The sequence below is a fragment of the Mandrillus leucophaeus genome, unplaced genomic scaffold (assembly GCF_000951045.1).
Source record: "Mandrillus leucophaeus isolate KB7577 unplaced genomic scaffold, Mleu.le_1.0 Scaffold134, whole genome shotgun sequence".
NCBI lineage: Eukaryota > Metazoa > Chordata > Mammalia > Primates > Cercopithecidae > Mandrillus > Mandrillus leucophaeus.
In genome coordinates this window covers 4216832-4233768 of record NW_012101299.1, presented here as the reverse complement: position 1 = coordinate 4233768, position 16937 = coordinate 4216832, and the positions used below count along the sequence as shown (strand labels likewise).

The 16937-nt window shown below is 39.2% G+C and overlaps 1 protein-coding gene and 1 pseudogene across 1 annotated transcript in view; one reads left to right on the top strand and one right to left on the bottom strand.

The window, feature by feature from the left end:
* Positions 1 to 16937, bottom strand: part of UBE3C (ubiquitin protein ligase E3C) — a 133508-nt gene that overhangs the window by 72374 nt on the left and 44197 nt on the right. The window contains exons 10-12 of the mRNA XM_011973087.1: positions 11989 to 12075; positions 6609 to 6766; positions 6229 to 6461 (exon numbers count right to left, since the gene is read on the bottom strand). Of these exons, the coding sequence (XP_011828477.1) occupies positions 6229 to 6461; positions 6609 to 6766; positions 11989 to 12075 (478 nt within the window). The remainder of the gene's footprint in view (positions 1 to 6228; positions 6462 to 6608; positions 6767 to 11988; positions 12076 to 16937) is intronic.
* LOC105534381 lies at positions 15509 to 16771 on the top strand (annotated as a pseudogene).

Below are 16937 nucleotides of genomic sequence, written 5' to 3'. Positions count from 1 at the left end.
AAAAGTAACTACATGTTACCAATATAACATGCCAGTACTACCATGGATTCTTGGTGAATCAAAAAAAGGGGGTGAAGGGAGATGGGGAGAAAGGAGGAGGAAAGGAGAAGGTAAAAAAGTGAGTCCAGCCAAGGGAGCTATGTTAAGGACAGGATATCAAGATAGAAGGCACTGTGGTAAGGCATGGTTTAATAAACATCAAATATATTTATATTTATTTATATCAAATAATATATTTTTAGTATAAATATGTCTAAAATATTGCTTTCTTTAAAGTATGTCCACAATACTGCATGGGACATAATTACGTTTTTAAAAGTAATTGTGATTTATCCGTAATTCAATTTTTAACTAGGTGACCTGTCTTTTTATTTGCTAAATATGGCATGACTAGTCCTGGACCAATTCCCAAAATACTTATTTAGAATATCAAATACCAAACCTTAAAATTCAACTAAGAACATTTTTCCCTCCTTTACATCAACTATTTTTCTCCTAAGTTTTTAATGAAAAATATAAACATGAAAATTTGACTGGATCCATTTTGTGATCTCGAAACACCTTAACACATTCCTTTTTTCCACATTCACTTTCAGAATCACAAACTCAACTGCTCTACAAGTATCTAGCACCAAAAAGGGAAAGTTCGTAGAGGCAACCATGCCCAAATCACATGAAGTGACTACATCTGCTCAAAGTGAGTTAGAGCCTGTGGCTCTTAACCTTTGCAGCATTTTAGAATCACCTGGAGTACTATGAAAAGCCCACCATGGGCATGCCGCCATCACTGACTCGAATTCAATTCGTCTGAGGTGGAGCCAGTCGAGTTTTCCACTGCTCCCCCAGATGACTCTGATAGGTAGTTATGACTTGAGAACCAGGGTGGTAAGTTATATGAAATAAGACAGCAAACAGTGGAACAACTAGCTGTATCTAGCGGAATATACACAATTTTAGTGGATTTTAAGTTCTGAAATACAACAGCATTATGTTCATCTCATGTGTTAACTCTTGTCCCTCCTCTCAAGTTCTTCCACGCTAGATCAAAACATTACATTAAATAAATGCAGAAAATACATTATTCAAGTACTAATAAATTTATTCAGAAACGCGCACACTGCCAGGCATGGTGGCTCACACCTGTAATCCTAGCATTTTGGGAGGCCGAGGCAGGCAGATCACTTGAGCCTAGGAGTTTAAGACCAGCTTGGGTAACATGGCGAAACCCCATCTCTACAAAAAATACAAAAATTAGCCAGGTGTGGTGGCACATGCCTGAGTCCCAGCTACTAAGGAGGCCAAGGTGAAAGAATCACTTGAGCCTGAGGGGTGGAGTTGCAATGAGATCGAGCCACTGTACTCCAGCCTGGGCAACAGAACGAAACCCTGTCTCAAAAAAAAAAAAAAAAAACAAAACCAACAAAAACCCACAAAGGTGCACAACTGTTACACATGCTCGATTTTAATGTGCCCTTTGAATGAAAAATAGGTGATGCTGTAAGCAGGTTTCCCTTAACCCCAATATTAAAAAGATCAAGTAGATAACTGCTTAGAAACATACCAACTCCTTATAAAAATCACACTTGGCAACTGTTCAAGGTAAACATTATAAATTAACAGGCACTGTTTTCACAAGATCCCTATGTTTGAGAGTTCATGGCAATGATGATCATAAGAAAGTCTTGCTTAACTGACCTTGGAGAAATATTCTTCAGCACTAGCTATATTATCACAAATGTATATATAAATTAGACGACAAGGCTATCAATCCTAAGTTGTGACATTTCTGTATGGAGACGACGGATATTTAGATACAGTATTGCAACCAAAAAAGCACATATAGTCCAAGTTTTAAAGGGCAACTGAAAGACTAATTGCATCATAACATAAAATAAAAGTATCTTTTTTATCTTGAATGTGATATGTAAAATCTGGTAACTAAAACCAAACAACTGAGTTAATTATTTTTCTTTTTTTTTTCTTTCTAGAGTAGATGTAGTCCTGAAACCAGATGAGTTAGTTCTTTAAAAAGCAAAATACAAAGCATACTCAGCACACAATTTCCAGGTTCTGAAGTGCAGTAAATGTGTAATGTGGGAAATACATCAAACGACAATGGATTTTTACAGTTTGACTTCATAAGAAGAATATATGAAAGTAATGTGTCAGAAAAAGCTCTAAGAACATGACCTCGTTGGAAAACAACCATTTTCCTCAACTGAGTTGTGTCAGGCGAGCAGCAGCTGGTGCTTCTCTCCTGTGTGCTTCCACAGGCCCAGCCTCTGCGATCTGCTGTTTCCCACTGTCATTAGCTGAATGCATGTCTCCTTCATTACATGGTGATACTGCAGGAACAGGCACCCAGTGTGAATTCATTCACGATCCCTTAGCATAGAGCTGTGTCACTATGGGTGGGATGAATACTGTGAATGTTCAAATAACTGAGAATAAACACTCTAACCTATGGAAGTCATGAAGTATCTGGTATGCACTGCTGCTGTCAAGGGTTAACCAAATTTTATACAGCCCTTAGTTACCACTTGTTAACCCATTTATGCCTAGTGTTCCATTATTGGAACGCTAAGCTTGTGGGATTTATATTCTACTGCTCAAGGTCATGGCCAAGGCCTGATTTTTCACACAAAAAATTTGCAACCTCTGGCATAAACAGGTTAAAAACTGGTGTATTTTGAAAAACAGTATTCTTCAGCACATATTTAAAACATTATAAAATTACTTCATATAGTATCCACTTTAGTCAAAAAACAAAAAAAGAATCAAATCTTCATAACAGAAAAGGCTATGGCATAGCGCTACAACTTTAGGTCTCTTAGCTGTAACATGGACAGCTAAATGGCCGCCTTTTAGGATTATATTAACAGGGCACTGCCGTTGCTTTACTACTTTTTAAAAATAGCTTTTTGGAATTGAAAAAAATACAACTTAACCACTAAGGAAGTAAAAAACTCACACTATGGGTCTCTCTCTCTCTCCATACAGACATATGGATAACGAGGGCATGAGAACCTTCCTCATTCCCTGCTACTTCCTCCTGTTTCCCTATCACAGGAGGTAACTCCTGTTAAGTTTGGTAGATGCATACAGACATCTCAAAACAGGATTTCCTATCTCATCAAGCTAAAGTAATTATAGCTATAAATTACACTTCAAGAGGAGTTTATAAATTTGATAAATGCATAAACTGTTTTAGCAGTGTCAAGGCAGGGCTTAGAAAGTGACCTCAATTCTTATAGTGACAAAGAAAGATGACTCTATCCACTTAAAATTCTATGTTTCTGTGACCAGCCAACAGAGCCTCTCACACAAATGACTTTGGGAGGACCATGATACGACTGAAAAATGAAAATGGTCGGTGTTGAAGGAGTCAGGTCTCATCATTTGCAATTCTGTCAAAATCAATGGAAGGCAGGAGATCATGGGCAAAACGCTTTTGCCTTCTTCGGTTGATTCTACCTCGAATTCTTCAACTCAAATTTGGTACAATAATAATATGAAAAATGCTGATAAAATTTTTATTCTTTTCAGAAGGGGAATGTAGAATAGTAGCTGGTTCTACCATCATATACATGACCTCAACTGTAAAAACAAATTACAGTATCTTTCTCGCAGAACTATTGCATTAAATGAATATAGGCAAAGCTCTTAGAATACTGCCTAAAACACAGTTAATTGCAGAGGTGTAAGTTCATATATCTTCATAATAAAGATAGTATTTTCTTAAAAGAAAAGCTAACAGCAGCTGATTACTCAAAAATTATGCAGTGATTTTTATTTTGGGGGGCTCAGCTCAACAGCAGGTAGCGTAAAATGGTTTGGGGGACAGGAGGCCAAAGAACAGAAATCCTTTAAAAAAAAAAAGGTCTTTAAACAATTCTAAACTCAAAAGGTCTTAGAACAACTTATCTCAAACCTAAAACGATCACCACCACCAACAAAAAAAAGGTAAACATTCACCCTCTTTTTTTTTGAGAGAGAGTCTCACCTTATGGCCTAGGCTGGAGTGCAGTGGCGCTATCTCGGCTGATTGCAACCTCCGCCTCCCGAGTTCTAGCGATTCTCCTGCCCCAGCCTCCCCAGTAGCTGGGATTACAGGCGTGCATCACCACGCCCAGCTAATTTTTGGTATCTTTAGTAGAGATGGGGTTTTATCACGTTGGCCAGGTTGGTCTCAAACTCCTGAGCTCATGATCCACCTGCCTTGGCCTCCCAAAGTGCTGGGATTATAGGCGTGAGTCACCACACCCGGCCTCACCCCATTCTTAAAACCTTCAATGGTTAATAAGGTGGCAGGGAGTCATTTTGAGGCAGGGAGTCATTTTGAGGCATAAAAAATTCTGTACAAACTCTTCACTTACTGCTTAACCAAAACAAAATAAGGTCAGGGTGGAAAATACCTTATATGGCATTATTAAGTTCAGAGATTTCTACATACTAAAGATAAGGCTGTCATATGGAAATTATGAAACTCTCAACAGGTGCCATAAAACAGTGAAATGATCTGATATCACACACAACACCTGATATTCCACATCATGGAAAGCTTTATTGTTAATAAAGACCCCAGGGTTTAATCAAATATGGAAAGGAAAACAAACATGCTACCTGTAACACCCACGTCCAGGAAAAGCTTATATAAGAATTGTAAGTTTTAAATAGGTGAGATTGCTTATTTTTTAACATAGAAAATTTGCAAAATTGTCAATCTTTAAGGATATAGTAAAGGCTTACCATGTGACCTTTCCAGTTTACTTAGGACTACAGAAACAGGTAATTAAAATAAATTGTGCAAACATATATTACATCAATCTGCCCAAATTATAAATTCAATGATGCATTAGGACTGTATTCAGTGCAATCAAAACATTATCAGTTACTGCTGCTGCTGCTAATGCTCATGCTCCTAAGAGAAATGTGTTGTAAAACCAGGCAGAACGGGCTGGAGAGAGACTCTCGTGGACCTGGAGGATGAATAAGCATTCCTTAATTAGCCCATCAGGGTAAGTGCAAGCATTAATGGGCCCTTCCTAAAGTCTAGCTTGACATCTTTCTCCAAACACGGCCAAGAAGAAAGTTCCATTAGTAATATTAATACAAGCTTAGTTGATCATTTTCATTCAATTAACTTCTTTCAATTAAATAGATAGCTTGACAAAAGCAGTGATAAAAGACCCAAAGGGACAGCTGATGACTCGAACTGAACATTAGTGTGCGAGAGGTCGCTGGTATTAAACGGACTGTAAATCCAGCATTCAATTTGGAAAATGCACTTCTTCTGCTCTCACTCCTTTAATGAGCAATTTTAGCTGACTAGATGTGTTTGCTGCAGAAATTTCATGGGAAGTCAAGCACCCTTTTCCTTTTCTTTTTTTCCGTCCCAACAGTTACATTCTCACTGGTGGTGGTTTCCTGCCAACATTCCAGCCATAGTAACTCAAAACTTCACTTTCTGGTTAAGAATGAAGATATGTTAAAATAATTTATATACAACTAGCATTAAAAATTAATGACCTATTTTACCTTGTTAATCAATTTTTGAAAGGTTTGAAAAAATAATAAAATCTAAGAAATATTTACTGAAAAATAAAAACATTTTAAAAACTGTATTTATATTTCATCGTATCACAGTTAAGTATTTAGGGCCACACAGAAAAGATGCACGTAACAAGGTTTAAAAACATGGTTTTAAGTGAGGCAAATGTAAATTAAAATGAAAGTAATTTTAGTTAATTAAATTACCTTAATCAAAAGTACTAAAATTACTTTTCTTAATTAAAAAGTTGTACAGGCCAGCTGCAGTGGCTCACGCCTATAATCCCAGCATTATGGGAGGCAGAAGCAGGAGGAACCCATGAGGCCAGGAGTTTGAGACCAGCCTGGGTAACACAGTGAGACTCTGGCTCTACAAAAAAACTAACAAATTAGCTGGACATGGTGGCACGTGCCAGTAGCCCGAGCTCCTCAGGAGGCTGAGGTGAGAGGATTGCTTGATCCCAGGAGTTCAAGGCTGCAGCGGGGTATGATGGTGTCACTGCACTTCAGCCTGGGAGACACATCAAGTCCATGTATATACTTTTTTTTAAAAAAAAAGGTCTTGCAAATTAACGCATGTCTGAAACAAACCTGTATTTTTATTCCTCTGCAATGGTCAAGACAAAAATGTGCATATTTTTCAGTGTCAGCAAACAAAAAAATACATATACTCTATACCTTAAATAACTGAATCCATCGTTTCTGTTCCATCTGTATGCATTGTTGCATTTCAGAGCTAGTAGTGACTCCAATACTCTGAAATGCTGTAATATATTCTTCTCGAACTTCTGGTTTGGTTTCTGGATAAGCCAGCTTGATGATCCCCAGGCATGCATCTCGAAGGCATCGAGACAACATTATCAGCTCTTCTAAAGTAAAAGGCATCATCGATGATTGTCTTTGACCTACAACTAAAAAATACAATCCAATTTTCTATCATTTCTTTTTCCATCTTTTAACACACACTGAAAGACTTAAAAAGCTTAAAACTTTTCTACTGTCTATGAAAACTGTTGGGCCATGTGGCCAGCAGCAAACTGGTTTTTCAAAATCCTTACCTTCTATGGGATCACCGAAGAATTCATTATCATGTATGGAAATTAGTGAATGACTAAACAAGGAGCTAAAAAGGTAAAAGAGTGGGATGATTCGACTAGAATCTTCAAAAGACATAGGAGAACCCCTGGATATCACCTGAAGCAATGGTACCATAGACCTTGAATTAAAGAAAAGAAGAAAAAAACCAGTCACTTTACAATTAGTCTTAGTTTGGGAACTAATTAAAACATAACATCAAACAAATATAATCAGGGAAAGTAACATTTGCATTAGGAATTAAACTACTTAAAGGCAAAGTAAAGTCACCATGGCAATGCCGGTTAATAAACAGCACAGATTAATACATAAAATAGCATACCAACCCATTAATCTTCACTAAGGTTCCTGCTACCTACATCAACCGGATAATGAAGTCACTAAGAGTGAGCCAGTCGTTCCCAGGTTAAGGCCCTAAGAAGAGGTCTAATAAGGCCGCTATTCAAGACACACATGTACTTTACTTTTATGAGGAAACCATCCCCCTTCCCATCTACTCAACATATTTAATAAAGGCAAATCATTCTGCTCTCAGGAAAAATTTATCCAGCGACTTACTTTTGGTAAGGCTGAAAGCTATTCAATATTGAAGCCAAACTGGAACCTTAAGAAACAAAGTTTTTGGTTCTCTACAGTGGCCTTGCTCCCACTGTCTGCTTTATTCACCAGCTCCCATCCTGCTCCTGCTTTCACAGCAGCTAAGGTGGGGTCTTTACTCAGCAGCCTCTGTCACCCATCAAGAGCTATGATATGATAAATTAATTAGCCAGGTGTAATGATATGTGCCCACAGTCCTAGTTACTTAGGAGGCTGAGGCAGGAGAATGGCTTGAGACCAGGAGGCGGAGGATGCCATGAGCTGAGATTGTGCCACTGCACTCCAGCCTGGGCAACACAGCCAGATTCTGTTTCAAAAAAAGTTTAAAATGTTAAGAAAAAAAAAAAAGGCCAGGTGTGGTGGCTCACACCTGTAATCCCAGCACTTTGGGAGGCCGATGTGGGTGGATCACAAGGTCAGGAGTTCAAGACCAGCCTGGCCAACATGGTGAAACCCTGTCTCTACTAAAGACACAAAAAATTAGCTGGGCGTGGTGGCGTGTGCCTGTAATCCCAACTACTTGGGAGGCTGAGGCAGGGGAATCACTTGAACCTGGGAGGCGGAGGTTGCAGTGAGCTGAGATCATGCCTGGGAAACAGGGTGAGACTCTGTCTCCAAAAATATAAACAAACAAATAAAAAGCTACGATATATTAAATTGACTTATTTCACCTAGAACGTCTTCCTTTTCTGTCGTTTTTAAGTCTGGTTCCTTGTCTTATGGAACATTTAGCTAACACAGAATCACCTGCAAGCTCTTTCTATAAAGTCCATGGTCCCCTCTACCAAGTCAAATCAATCATAGGTTAACAGACATTGAGAGCAAGACCACTCTCTCATCTCCCCAAATATCCTTTTCCACAAAACTACAGGTCTATAGTGGATGAGATGAAACCAGGAGTCAGGATCTACAAATCACGTATGAAAGCAAAGCAGAAGGTAAGACCACTTGTTATAATTAGCAGGGCCATAAGGAGCTTGGCTGAGCCACCTGGAGCTTTTGAGTCTCCATGGTACATGGTTCAGGGGAGGGCACTGCCATCATCAACTGCTTTGAGAACAGGAACCCATATGTGCACCCGAAACTGTTCCCACAGAGAAGATACACTATGTCCACATGCTACACAACCGGAGCATACATGATCCCTATTTGTAGTTGTGACACTCTGCATTTAGCACTACGCTGAATGTAATAATCAATTAATGAATGAATGCCATCCATCCAAACTTTAAACGTTGTAGGGACAATCAAAAAGGGACAAAGCACAACTGTCCTACCTCATTGCGGAAGCCAAGATGACACAAAAAGTGGGATTGGCAAGAAGGATACGTGCCGATGCTGTCCTGCAGACAGGGCACGAACGAGACACAGGTCTCTTAGTTCTCTGCTGACCACTCTTTCTGCTATAAACACTGACTCAAATATTCCTCTGAAAACAGGTCAATCTCAAGGACTTATGTGCAAATAAAAAGTCTGTAACTTACTGTAATGGAAAAGACATTGCTTCACACATAACTCAGGGGAGCTAGGTGAATTACTCACCATCAGTGAGACCCGAGGCAATCCCTAACCTCTGTCTAGATCTTGAGAACAAGGGTTTTCACATTGTGTGCCTGTGGGAACCACTCCTCCTCCTCGTTCAATGTCCCTTACCCTTGCAAAGAGCTTTTAGTCTTAAGAACGGATTCTTGCTTTAACAGGTTTCAGAATACTACTGTAGACTGTTTTGAGATTATTTATAAAACAGCCAACATCGGCACCTACTGCCCACATTGAAGACTTCTGGGCAAAGCATCTCTGCTATGTCATAGTCAACGGATGCCTAATGGAAAAAGTACCAGCTGGCTATGGATTCCTTCATCTTCAAGAAGAGGGAAACTAAACTGGCTGATTACAATAGCAAGTACTGAAAATCAGGTACACAAATAAAGATGTTATTTGCAAAATGTCTGATGTGCCAAAATTCACTATCCATCTGGAGATTGTTTAAATGTGGTCTGCTAGACTGAGGTGAAGAATAGTGCATCTCGGTTGGCCCCCAAACCATCTGCACCTCAATCACCTGATGAGCCTGTGAGGTCGCAGTCTCCAGGGTTTCTAACCCAAGTCTTAGGGCAGGATCAGAGAATCTGATTTTTTTTTTTTTTTGAGACAAAGTTTCCCTCTTGTTACCCAGGCTGGAGTGCAATGGCACAATCTCGTCTCACGAGAATATGCATTTTAACACGCTCCCCTGATGGTACTTCTGCCCACTAAAGCTGAAAGTCCTAGCAATGCAAGCCTTACTGTGAAACTACTTTTGACTTGAATTGAGTGCCAGTTTCAGAAAATCAGTCATTTCATTTTAAACTTTATTCCCAGTAGGAAATATGAGACATATACAGATGGTGCCTGACTCACAATGGTTCAATTTAGGATCCTGCAACTTCAAGATGGTCAAAGGCGATTCTCATTCAGTAGAAACCACCATTCTGTTTTTTCACCTTCAGTACAATATTCAATAAATTACATGAGACATTCAACACTTTATTGTAAAATTGGCCTAGTGTTTGATGATTGTGCCTAGCTGTAGGCTAATGCAGGTGTTCTGAGCACGTTTCAGGTAGGCTAGGCTAAGCGGTGACGCCTCAGTAGGCTAGGTGTCTTGAACGCATTTCGACTGATGATATTTTCAACTTACAATGGGTTTATCAGGACACAGCCCCATTGTACCTCAAGGAGCATCTGTACTGAGAACGTATTAATACACTGTCAGTTTCTTGAGGGACTTCATTCTAATAAATTAAACAAGTAAAAAGACATTCCAATTCTCAAACTGTCTTTTAATAAGATTTATAAAACTACCCTATCATAAAATAGTATTAATAATTTAATATAATTAACAATATCCCACTTTTCTTTCACACACCATGACTCCATTTCCTTGGCAAGAGACAAATGCCATAAACAAATAAGCAATTACCAGGCAGAACTATGACAGTGTCCCTGTTGCTAAGCTGGGGCACTTATGGGTAAATGATAATTTCCTGTCCTGATGATTCTCAATCTCCTTCTGCCCGAAACAAACCTGTCACTAATGAAAACCAAGGTTGGCATGGTCAGAAGTGGCTGAAATGCACCAAAAAACACAACAAAACATACCTAAAATCCTGTATTTTGGTTTGGAAATGAAAGAAAAGCATTTCTCAAGACAGTAAATCATTCTAGGAGTCTTTCGTCTAGAAAGCATTTCTAGGAGTGCTTTAGCCACCCACTGTTGATGCAAGATAAACTCATTTAACCTTTAGGAGTTTCACCAGTCACAGTGGCACCATTAAAACTCCCTTTTCCTCACTTAAGATGCAATTAAAAAAATGAAAAATCTTAAGTAATAATATTGAGAAACTGACATTCCCCTTTCATTAGTATGAACTGTGTTGCCCAGATGATTTGAACACCAGTTCCATCATAAAGGGGCTGACTGTGCATGGCTGAATAACATATGAATATCTTTTGCTCTACATATTGCATGAAAAAGCTCAAAATCCAGAAATCTCAACAAGAGTTTTCATTATGACTGTACACAGCAAGTCAGACTGCAGACGAGCATGTGTTTATATTTTAGATATACCACCCCAATCCACCAAAAATTCTTTCTTCTAACTTCCTGTTCCTAAAAAGAAAACAAGACCACTTCCTACACTCTTGCCCTACAACTGAGATGTGTCTTCCCACCACCGAATGAGCTGGTTCACAGCATGGAGTCAGTAACGGTGACTGCTATTATCACCACTCTCATGAGCATGACATGCAGGTGGCATCTTGTAAGTTTAGTCTCCAATTAACTGAATTACACACTTCATCTTTTCCAATGACAGTACAGGGGGACTGGCTTAGACTTCTTTTTTTCTTTTTTTTTTGAGAGGAAGTCTTGCTCTCACCCAGGCTGGACTGCAGTGGCACGATCTCGACTCACTGCAACCTCCGCCTTCCAGGTTCAAACGATTCTCCTGCATCAGCCTCCCGGGTAGCTGGGATTACAGGCACGTGCCACCATGCCCGACTAATTTTTATATTTTTAGTAGAGATGGGGTTTCACCATGTTGGCCAGGCTGGTTTTGAACTCCTGACCTCAGGTGATCCACTGGCCTCGGCCTCCCAAAGTGCTGGAATTACAGGCGTGAGCCACCGCGCCCGGCCGGCTGAGACTCCTGGCAGAGGAAAAATTCAACAACAGAGTACTAGGCTAAGTCAGTTTACCATGAAGGATTTTAAGTATGAAATTCCTACCTATTACACACTCAATTAAAATATGTATGTCAAAGATGCTATTTTTTAAATTACACGATTCAAATAAGAAAAATCTAATTATTTAAACAAATGTTTAAAAATGTCTACACTGTTCTAATGTTTGCAGCAGTCTTAAATTTACTTCAAATCTGTATTTTCACTGTGAAAAGAATAGTAAAATCATATGGAGCAAAGTAATTTCCAAATGTCTACTTTTTTTGAAAAAATGGCTAGGATATTTAAAGCAAACTTACCTTCAGATAAAACCATACTCTCAATAATATATACAGATAAGTAACTGTTAAGATTAGACACTGATTTTTCTTTTTGTGCAACTGAGACCATCTGGAACTTTCCTTCTAATATGAAGTAAGTCCAGTATAAGCAGGACTTAAAAACAGGTTCTGGCAGCATTTCCGATTAGGCTGCTACTTCCTGTGCCTGTGAGCTCAATTTATAAGTCTGTATAATACATACCCTGTGATCATCCGTGTTGACATGGAAGATATTAGAAACCAAAGATGTCTCAGAAACCTGGCATTAAAGGCTAAACTGTAGAGAAGCCTAAAAAGGAATAGGGGAAAACACAGAACAGTAAGCAATTACTTATTCAAAACATTTCTTTAAAAAAAAAAAAAGCAATACACTGAAGATCAACATACAGTTTAGCAAATCTCTGTGCTAATACCACAAAAAGCTGCCTCAGACAACCAGCCATTTGACGAGAACACCGAGACACGGCTCCCAGAGGTGTCAATCCGCGCTGTTACCAAGCTAGGAAAGCGCCTCCTCCCCCGTGGCTGTGAGATCTGCCCCAAAAGATGAAGATATAAGCTGTTTTCATGCACAAGTTGAACCTGCTCCCCCTCTGCTACATATCATATTAATAGGCCACAATATTCTATATTACTACTGTTACTACTGCTAATACTTTTTTTTTTTTTTTTTGAGACAGGGTCTTGCTCTGTTGCTCAGGCTGGAGTGTAGCACCACAATCTCGGCTCACTGCAACCTCCACCTCCTGGGTGGAAGTGGTTCTCCTGCCTCAGCACCCTGAGTAGCTGGGATTACAGGTGCCTGCCACCACGCCTGGCAAATTTTTGTATTTTTAGTAGAGATGAGGTTTCACAATGTTGGCCAGGCTGGTCTTGATTTGAACTCCTGACCTCAAGTGATCCACCCGTCTCAGCATCCCAAAGTGCTGGGATTACAGGCGTGTACCACTGCACCTGGCCTACTTAACACGTTTAAAATTTGTAAAATATTTAGTGGTGGACTCAAGTCATTTTTCTTGAAATACAAAAAAAGGTGCTGTTAACACCTCAAAAATAAATCTAAAAAATTTATCTTAAAGACTTTTAGACCGGGCATGGTGGCTCATGCCTGTAATCCCAGCACTCTGGGAGGCCAAGGGAGGCAGACTGCTTCAGCCTAGGAGTTTGAGACCAGACTGAGCAATGTGGTGAGACCTCGTCTCTACGAAAAGCTAGGCGTGGTGGCTGTAGTCCCAGCTACTCATGAGGGTGAGGTAGGAGAATCGACAGAGTCCAGAAGTTCGAGGCTGCAGTGAGCCGAGATAGCACCACTACACTCCAGCCTGTGTGACAAAGTGAGATCCTATCCCAAAACAATAAAAAATAAAAATTAAAAACTGTTCCTCTATAATATTAGATTTTAAAAAGATGAACTTTGTGAAGAATGCATGAGCATTTAAATTAGCTCTATGTTGTATACTGCATGTTTGTGACAGGATAAACATTCTAGCCATAATTGTGTAATCAGCTAGCATAAACATTTTTTTAAGAGATGAGGTCTTTCAAAATCCAATAAAAAAAATCTCATATTTGATCGGTCGAGTAATTTCCTGCACTCAGTCCAAAACATCAAATGCATTGTTCCGTATCGGCACTTTCTGAGTACACCATAGGAATTATGGAGTAGTGATTAAAAAAAAAAAAAACAACTGAACTCCATTCTTATTTTAATGTAATGCATTTTGAGATATCCAGATGGCAATAAGGGTACATCATTGAAAAAACAGTGAAAGCATGAAAGAACATGTGAAATTTACCTAGAAGCAGGAAATCTTAAGCTAGAAAGAATCTATTAGATCATTCAGCCCAGTTATCTTTCCAATGTCATGTAGGCTAAAAGCAATGTTTGCATAAGAAAATGAAGGGGCAGTAATACATCTGTTCTAAGGTCCTTCCAGCTCAGAAGTATTATGATTTTATGAAAACATGCATGATGTTTATCAGTCACACGCCATGACAAAGTGAGGACACACTGCATTCATTCCAGCAAGAGCAAAATCCCAAACGGAGTCTCCAACAAATATTATTTAATATTATTGGAAAATATTACTTAATAAATATTTAATATTATTGGAAAAATGAAAAAAAAATGATAATAATATAAGTTAAAGGAGACCAATTAAGACATGTAACTAAGTATGCTGTCTGTCATTAGTGTTCGAGCAAATTTCCACTTAAAAATCACTCTGAAATATGGCCGGACATGGTGGCTCACGCCTGTAGTCCCAGCAGTTTGGGAGGCTGAGGTGGGCGGATCACTTGAGGTCCGGAGTTCGAGACCAGACTGGCCAACGTGGTGAAACCCGTCTCTACTAAAAATAGAAAAATGAGCCGGGCGTGGTGCAGGCGCCTGTAATCCCAGCTACTCAGGAGGCTGAGGCAGAAGAATTGCTTGAACCTGAGAGGTTGAGGTTGCAGTGAGCCGAGATCACAACACCACACTCCAACTGGGCGACAGAGTGAGACTCGGACTCAAAAAAAAAAAAACAAAAAAACTCTGAAAAAGATTATACTGTTGAAAAGGGGAGCTGTATTAGAAAATGATAATAGGATAATAGATACCTTATCTCTGAGATATTTAAAATCCTTACCATATACCTGATAAGAGTGTTAACTTTTTTTCTTGCCTTTGTGGAGTTTTATTTGCTAAGAATACGCAACCGTCATATGGAAAAAAGAGTAAGAAAAAAGCTACGAAAAACATGAACTTTCGAAATAATTTGAGAAGGTAGTATTTGCTTATTTTCTCTTTAGTCAAGAAACTTTTTAAAAAAATGTTATTAAAACAAAATAAGGCAAAATAATGTTAGCCACATTTCATCTCATCTACCCAGAAATCATCAGTCAATATCCTGCTATAAATCCATCCAGATCCTTGTGTGTACACATGGAAACAAAAATGAGTTCTTCCTACACGGTCTAAGAGAGTTTGTCACTAAGATTATAATTAACATCTTTCCATATGAATGTATACATTATTTCTGGAATACCATTTTCAGAAATACACATTTAAAATACACATTTTAAAATTTATATTTCAAGCTAACCTTGAGAGAATATTTATTAAATCACTCAATAAGCAATAATAAAACAAATTATTAAACTTCTAAAAATAAATTTCTGGGCCAGGCGCTCACACCTATAATCCCAGCACTTTGGGAGGCCTAGGTGGGTAGATCACCTGAGGTCAGGGGTTCGAGATCATCCTGGTCAACATGGTGAAACCCCGTCTCTACTAAAAATACAAAAATTTGCTACGTATGGTGACATGTGCCTGTAATTCCAGCTGCTCAGGAGGCTGAGGCAGGGGAATCACTTGAACCTTGGAGGTGGAGGTTGCAGTGAGCAGAGATGGCGCCACTGCACTTCAGCCTGGGTGACAGAAAAAGACTCCCTCTCGGAAAAAATTAAAAAAGACAGACAAATAGAGCCAGCGGAAGATGGCGAAGGGCAGGAGGCCTGAGCTCGGTGCGCGGGAGAGGAGGTCTTCTGGGCTGCGACCTCTGAGCACGCAGGATTTGCAGAACTTAATACGAATGTGAAGAACTTGCAAAGACACTTGAAAACAGCCAAAGGGATGACATATCAAGAAATAAATTGGCCTTGACAGAACTGTATGAAAATGAAGTGGAGTACAGATCTTCCAAGTCTGATAGACCTAATGCTGCAGTCTTCAAGAGCCCATGGACACCACCTCATCGTCATTCACAGGTGGAGGATACAGACTGGGCAATTCCTTTTGTAAGCAGTCTGAATATATCTATGGAGAAAATCAGCTGCAAGATATTCAGATTTTGCTTAAACTGTGGAGCAATGGTTTCAGTTTAGATGATGGAGAATTGAGACCTTACAATGAATCAACAAATGCTCAATTTCTGGAGTCTGCTGAGAGAGGAGAGAGGCTGGGCACATTGGCTCACGCCTGTAATCTCAGCACTTTGGGAGGCCGAGGCGGGCGGATCACAAGGTCAGGAGATCAAGACCATCCTGGCTAACACGGTGAAACCCCGTCTCTACTAAAAATACAAAACAAAAGAGCAGCGTGGTGGCGGGCACCTGTAGTCTCAGCTACTTGGGAGGCTGAGGCAGGAGAATGGTGTGAACCCGGGAGGCAGAGCTTGCGGTGAGTTGAGATCGTGCCACTGTACTCCAGCCTAGTCGATGGAGCAAGACTGTCTCAAAAAAAATAAAAGAAAGAGAGATTCCCCGGGAGCTTCAGTGCCTTGTTCATGGTGGCCAAGTGAATTTGGATATGGAGGATCATTAGGATCAAGAATACATAAAACCTAGATTGAGGTTCAAGGCTTTTAGTGGAGAAGAACAAAAACTTGAAAGCCTTACACCTGAGGAGGATAAATCAATACTTAACGCAGTTGTTCTCATTGATGATTCAGTGCCAACAACAAAAATTCCAATCAGGTTAGCGGATGGGAGTCGTTTGATACAAAGACTCAAGAGTACACACAGGATCCTGGATGTCCGGAACTTTATTGTACAGTCTCGTCCTGAATTTGCAGCTCTTTATTCTTGTGACTTCATTTCCGAATAAAGAGCTAACAGATGAAAACCTGACACTGCTAGAAGCAGATATTCTTAACACTGTGTTACTCCAGCAACTAAATAATACTGTTCCTGTCCATGCAGTAGCATGTGGGAATAGATGATGTGTCATATTAGTAAGGACAATACCTCCAGCATTAAAAAAAGATGATTATTTTTACAGATAAATTTTGGTTTTATTGTTATTCTGTCTTCCAACCCGAATATAGACAAATCTGGATCAGGAACAGACCTTGAGATAAGTATGTTTGAGTTTTTAGTTGAAGGATTGGCTTATGTTGATAGCTTTTGGATTTGTAGGCAAATCAGTTTGTTACATGCTTAGTGTTAATGTAACAACATTTGTTTGCAGAAAAAAAATGGACAAAATCCCTTTCTGATAAATGCATTTGGTAAAATTTGCACTAGTTTCTTGATGCAGCACTGACCAACAGCCACTAAGAAATCTTTTTATCAAATAAGTTGAAAATTTGTAATAAACACTGAAAAGTGTCTATTTTGATTTTGAAATTGTTTGATCATACAATAATTATTTCTCCTATTAAGATTTTA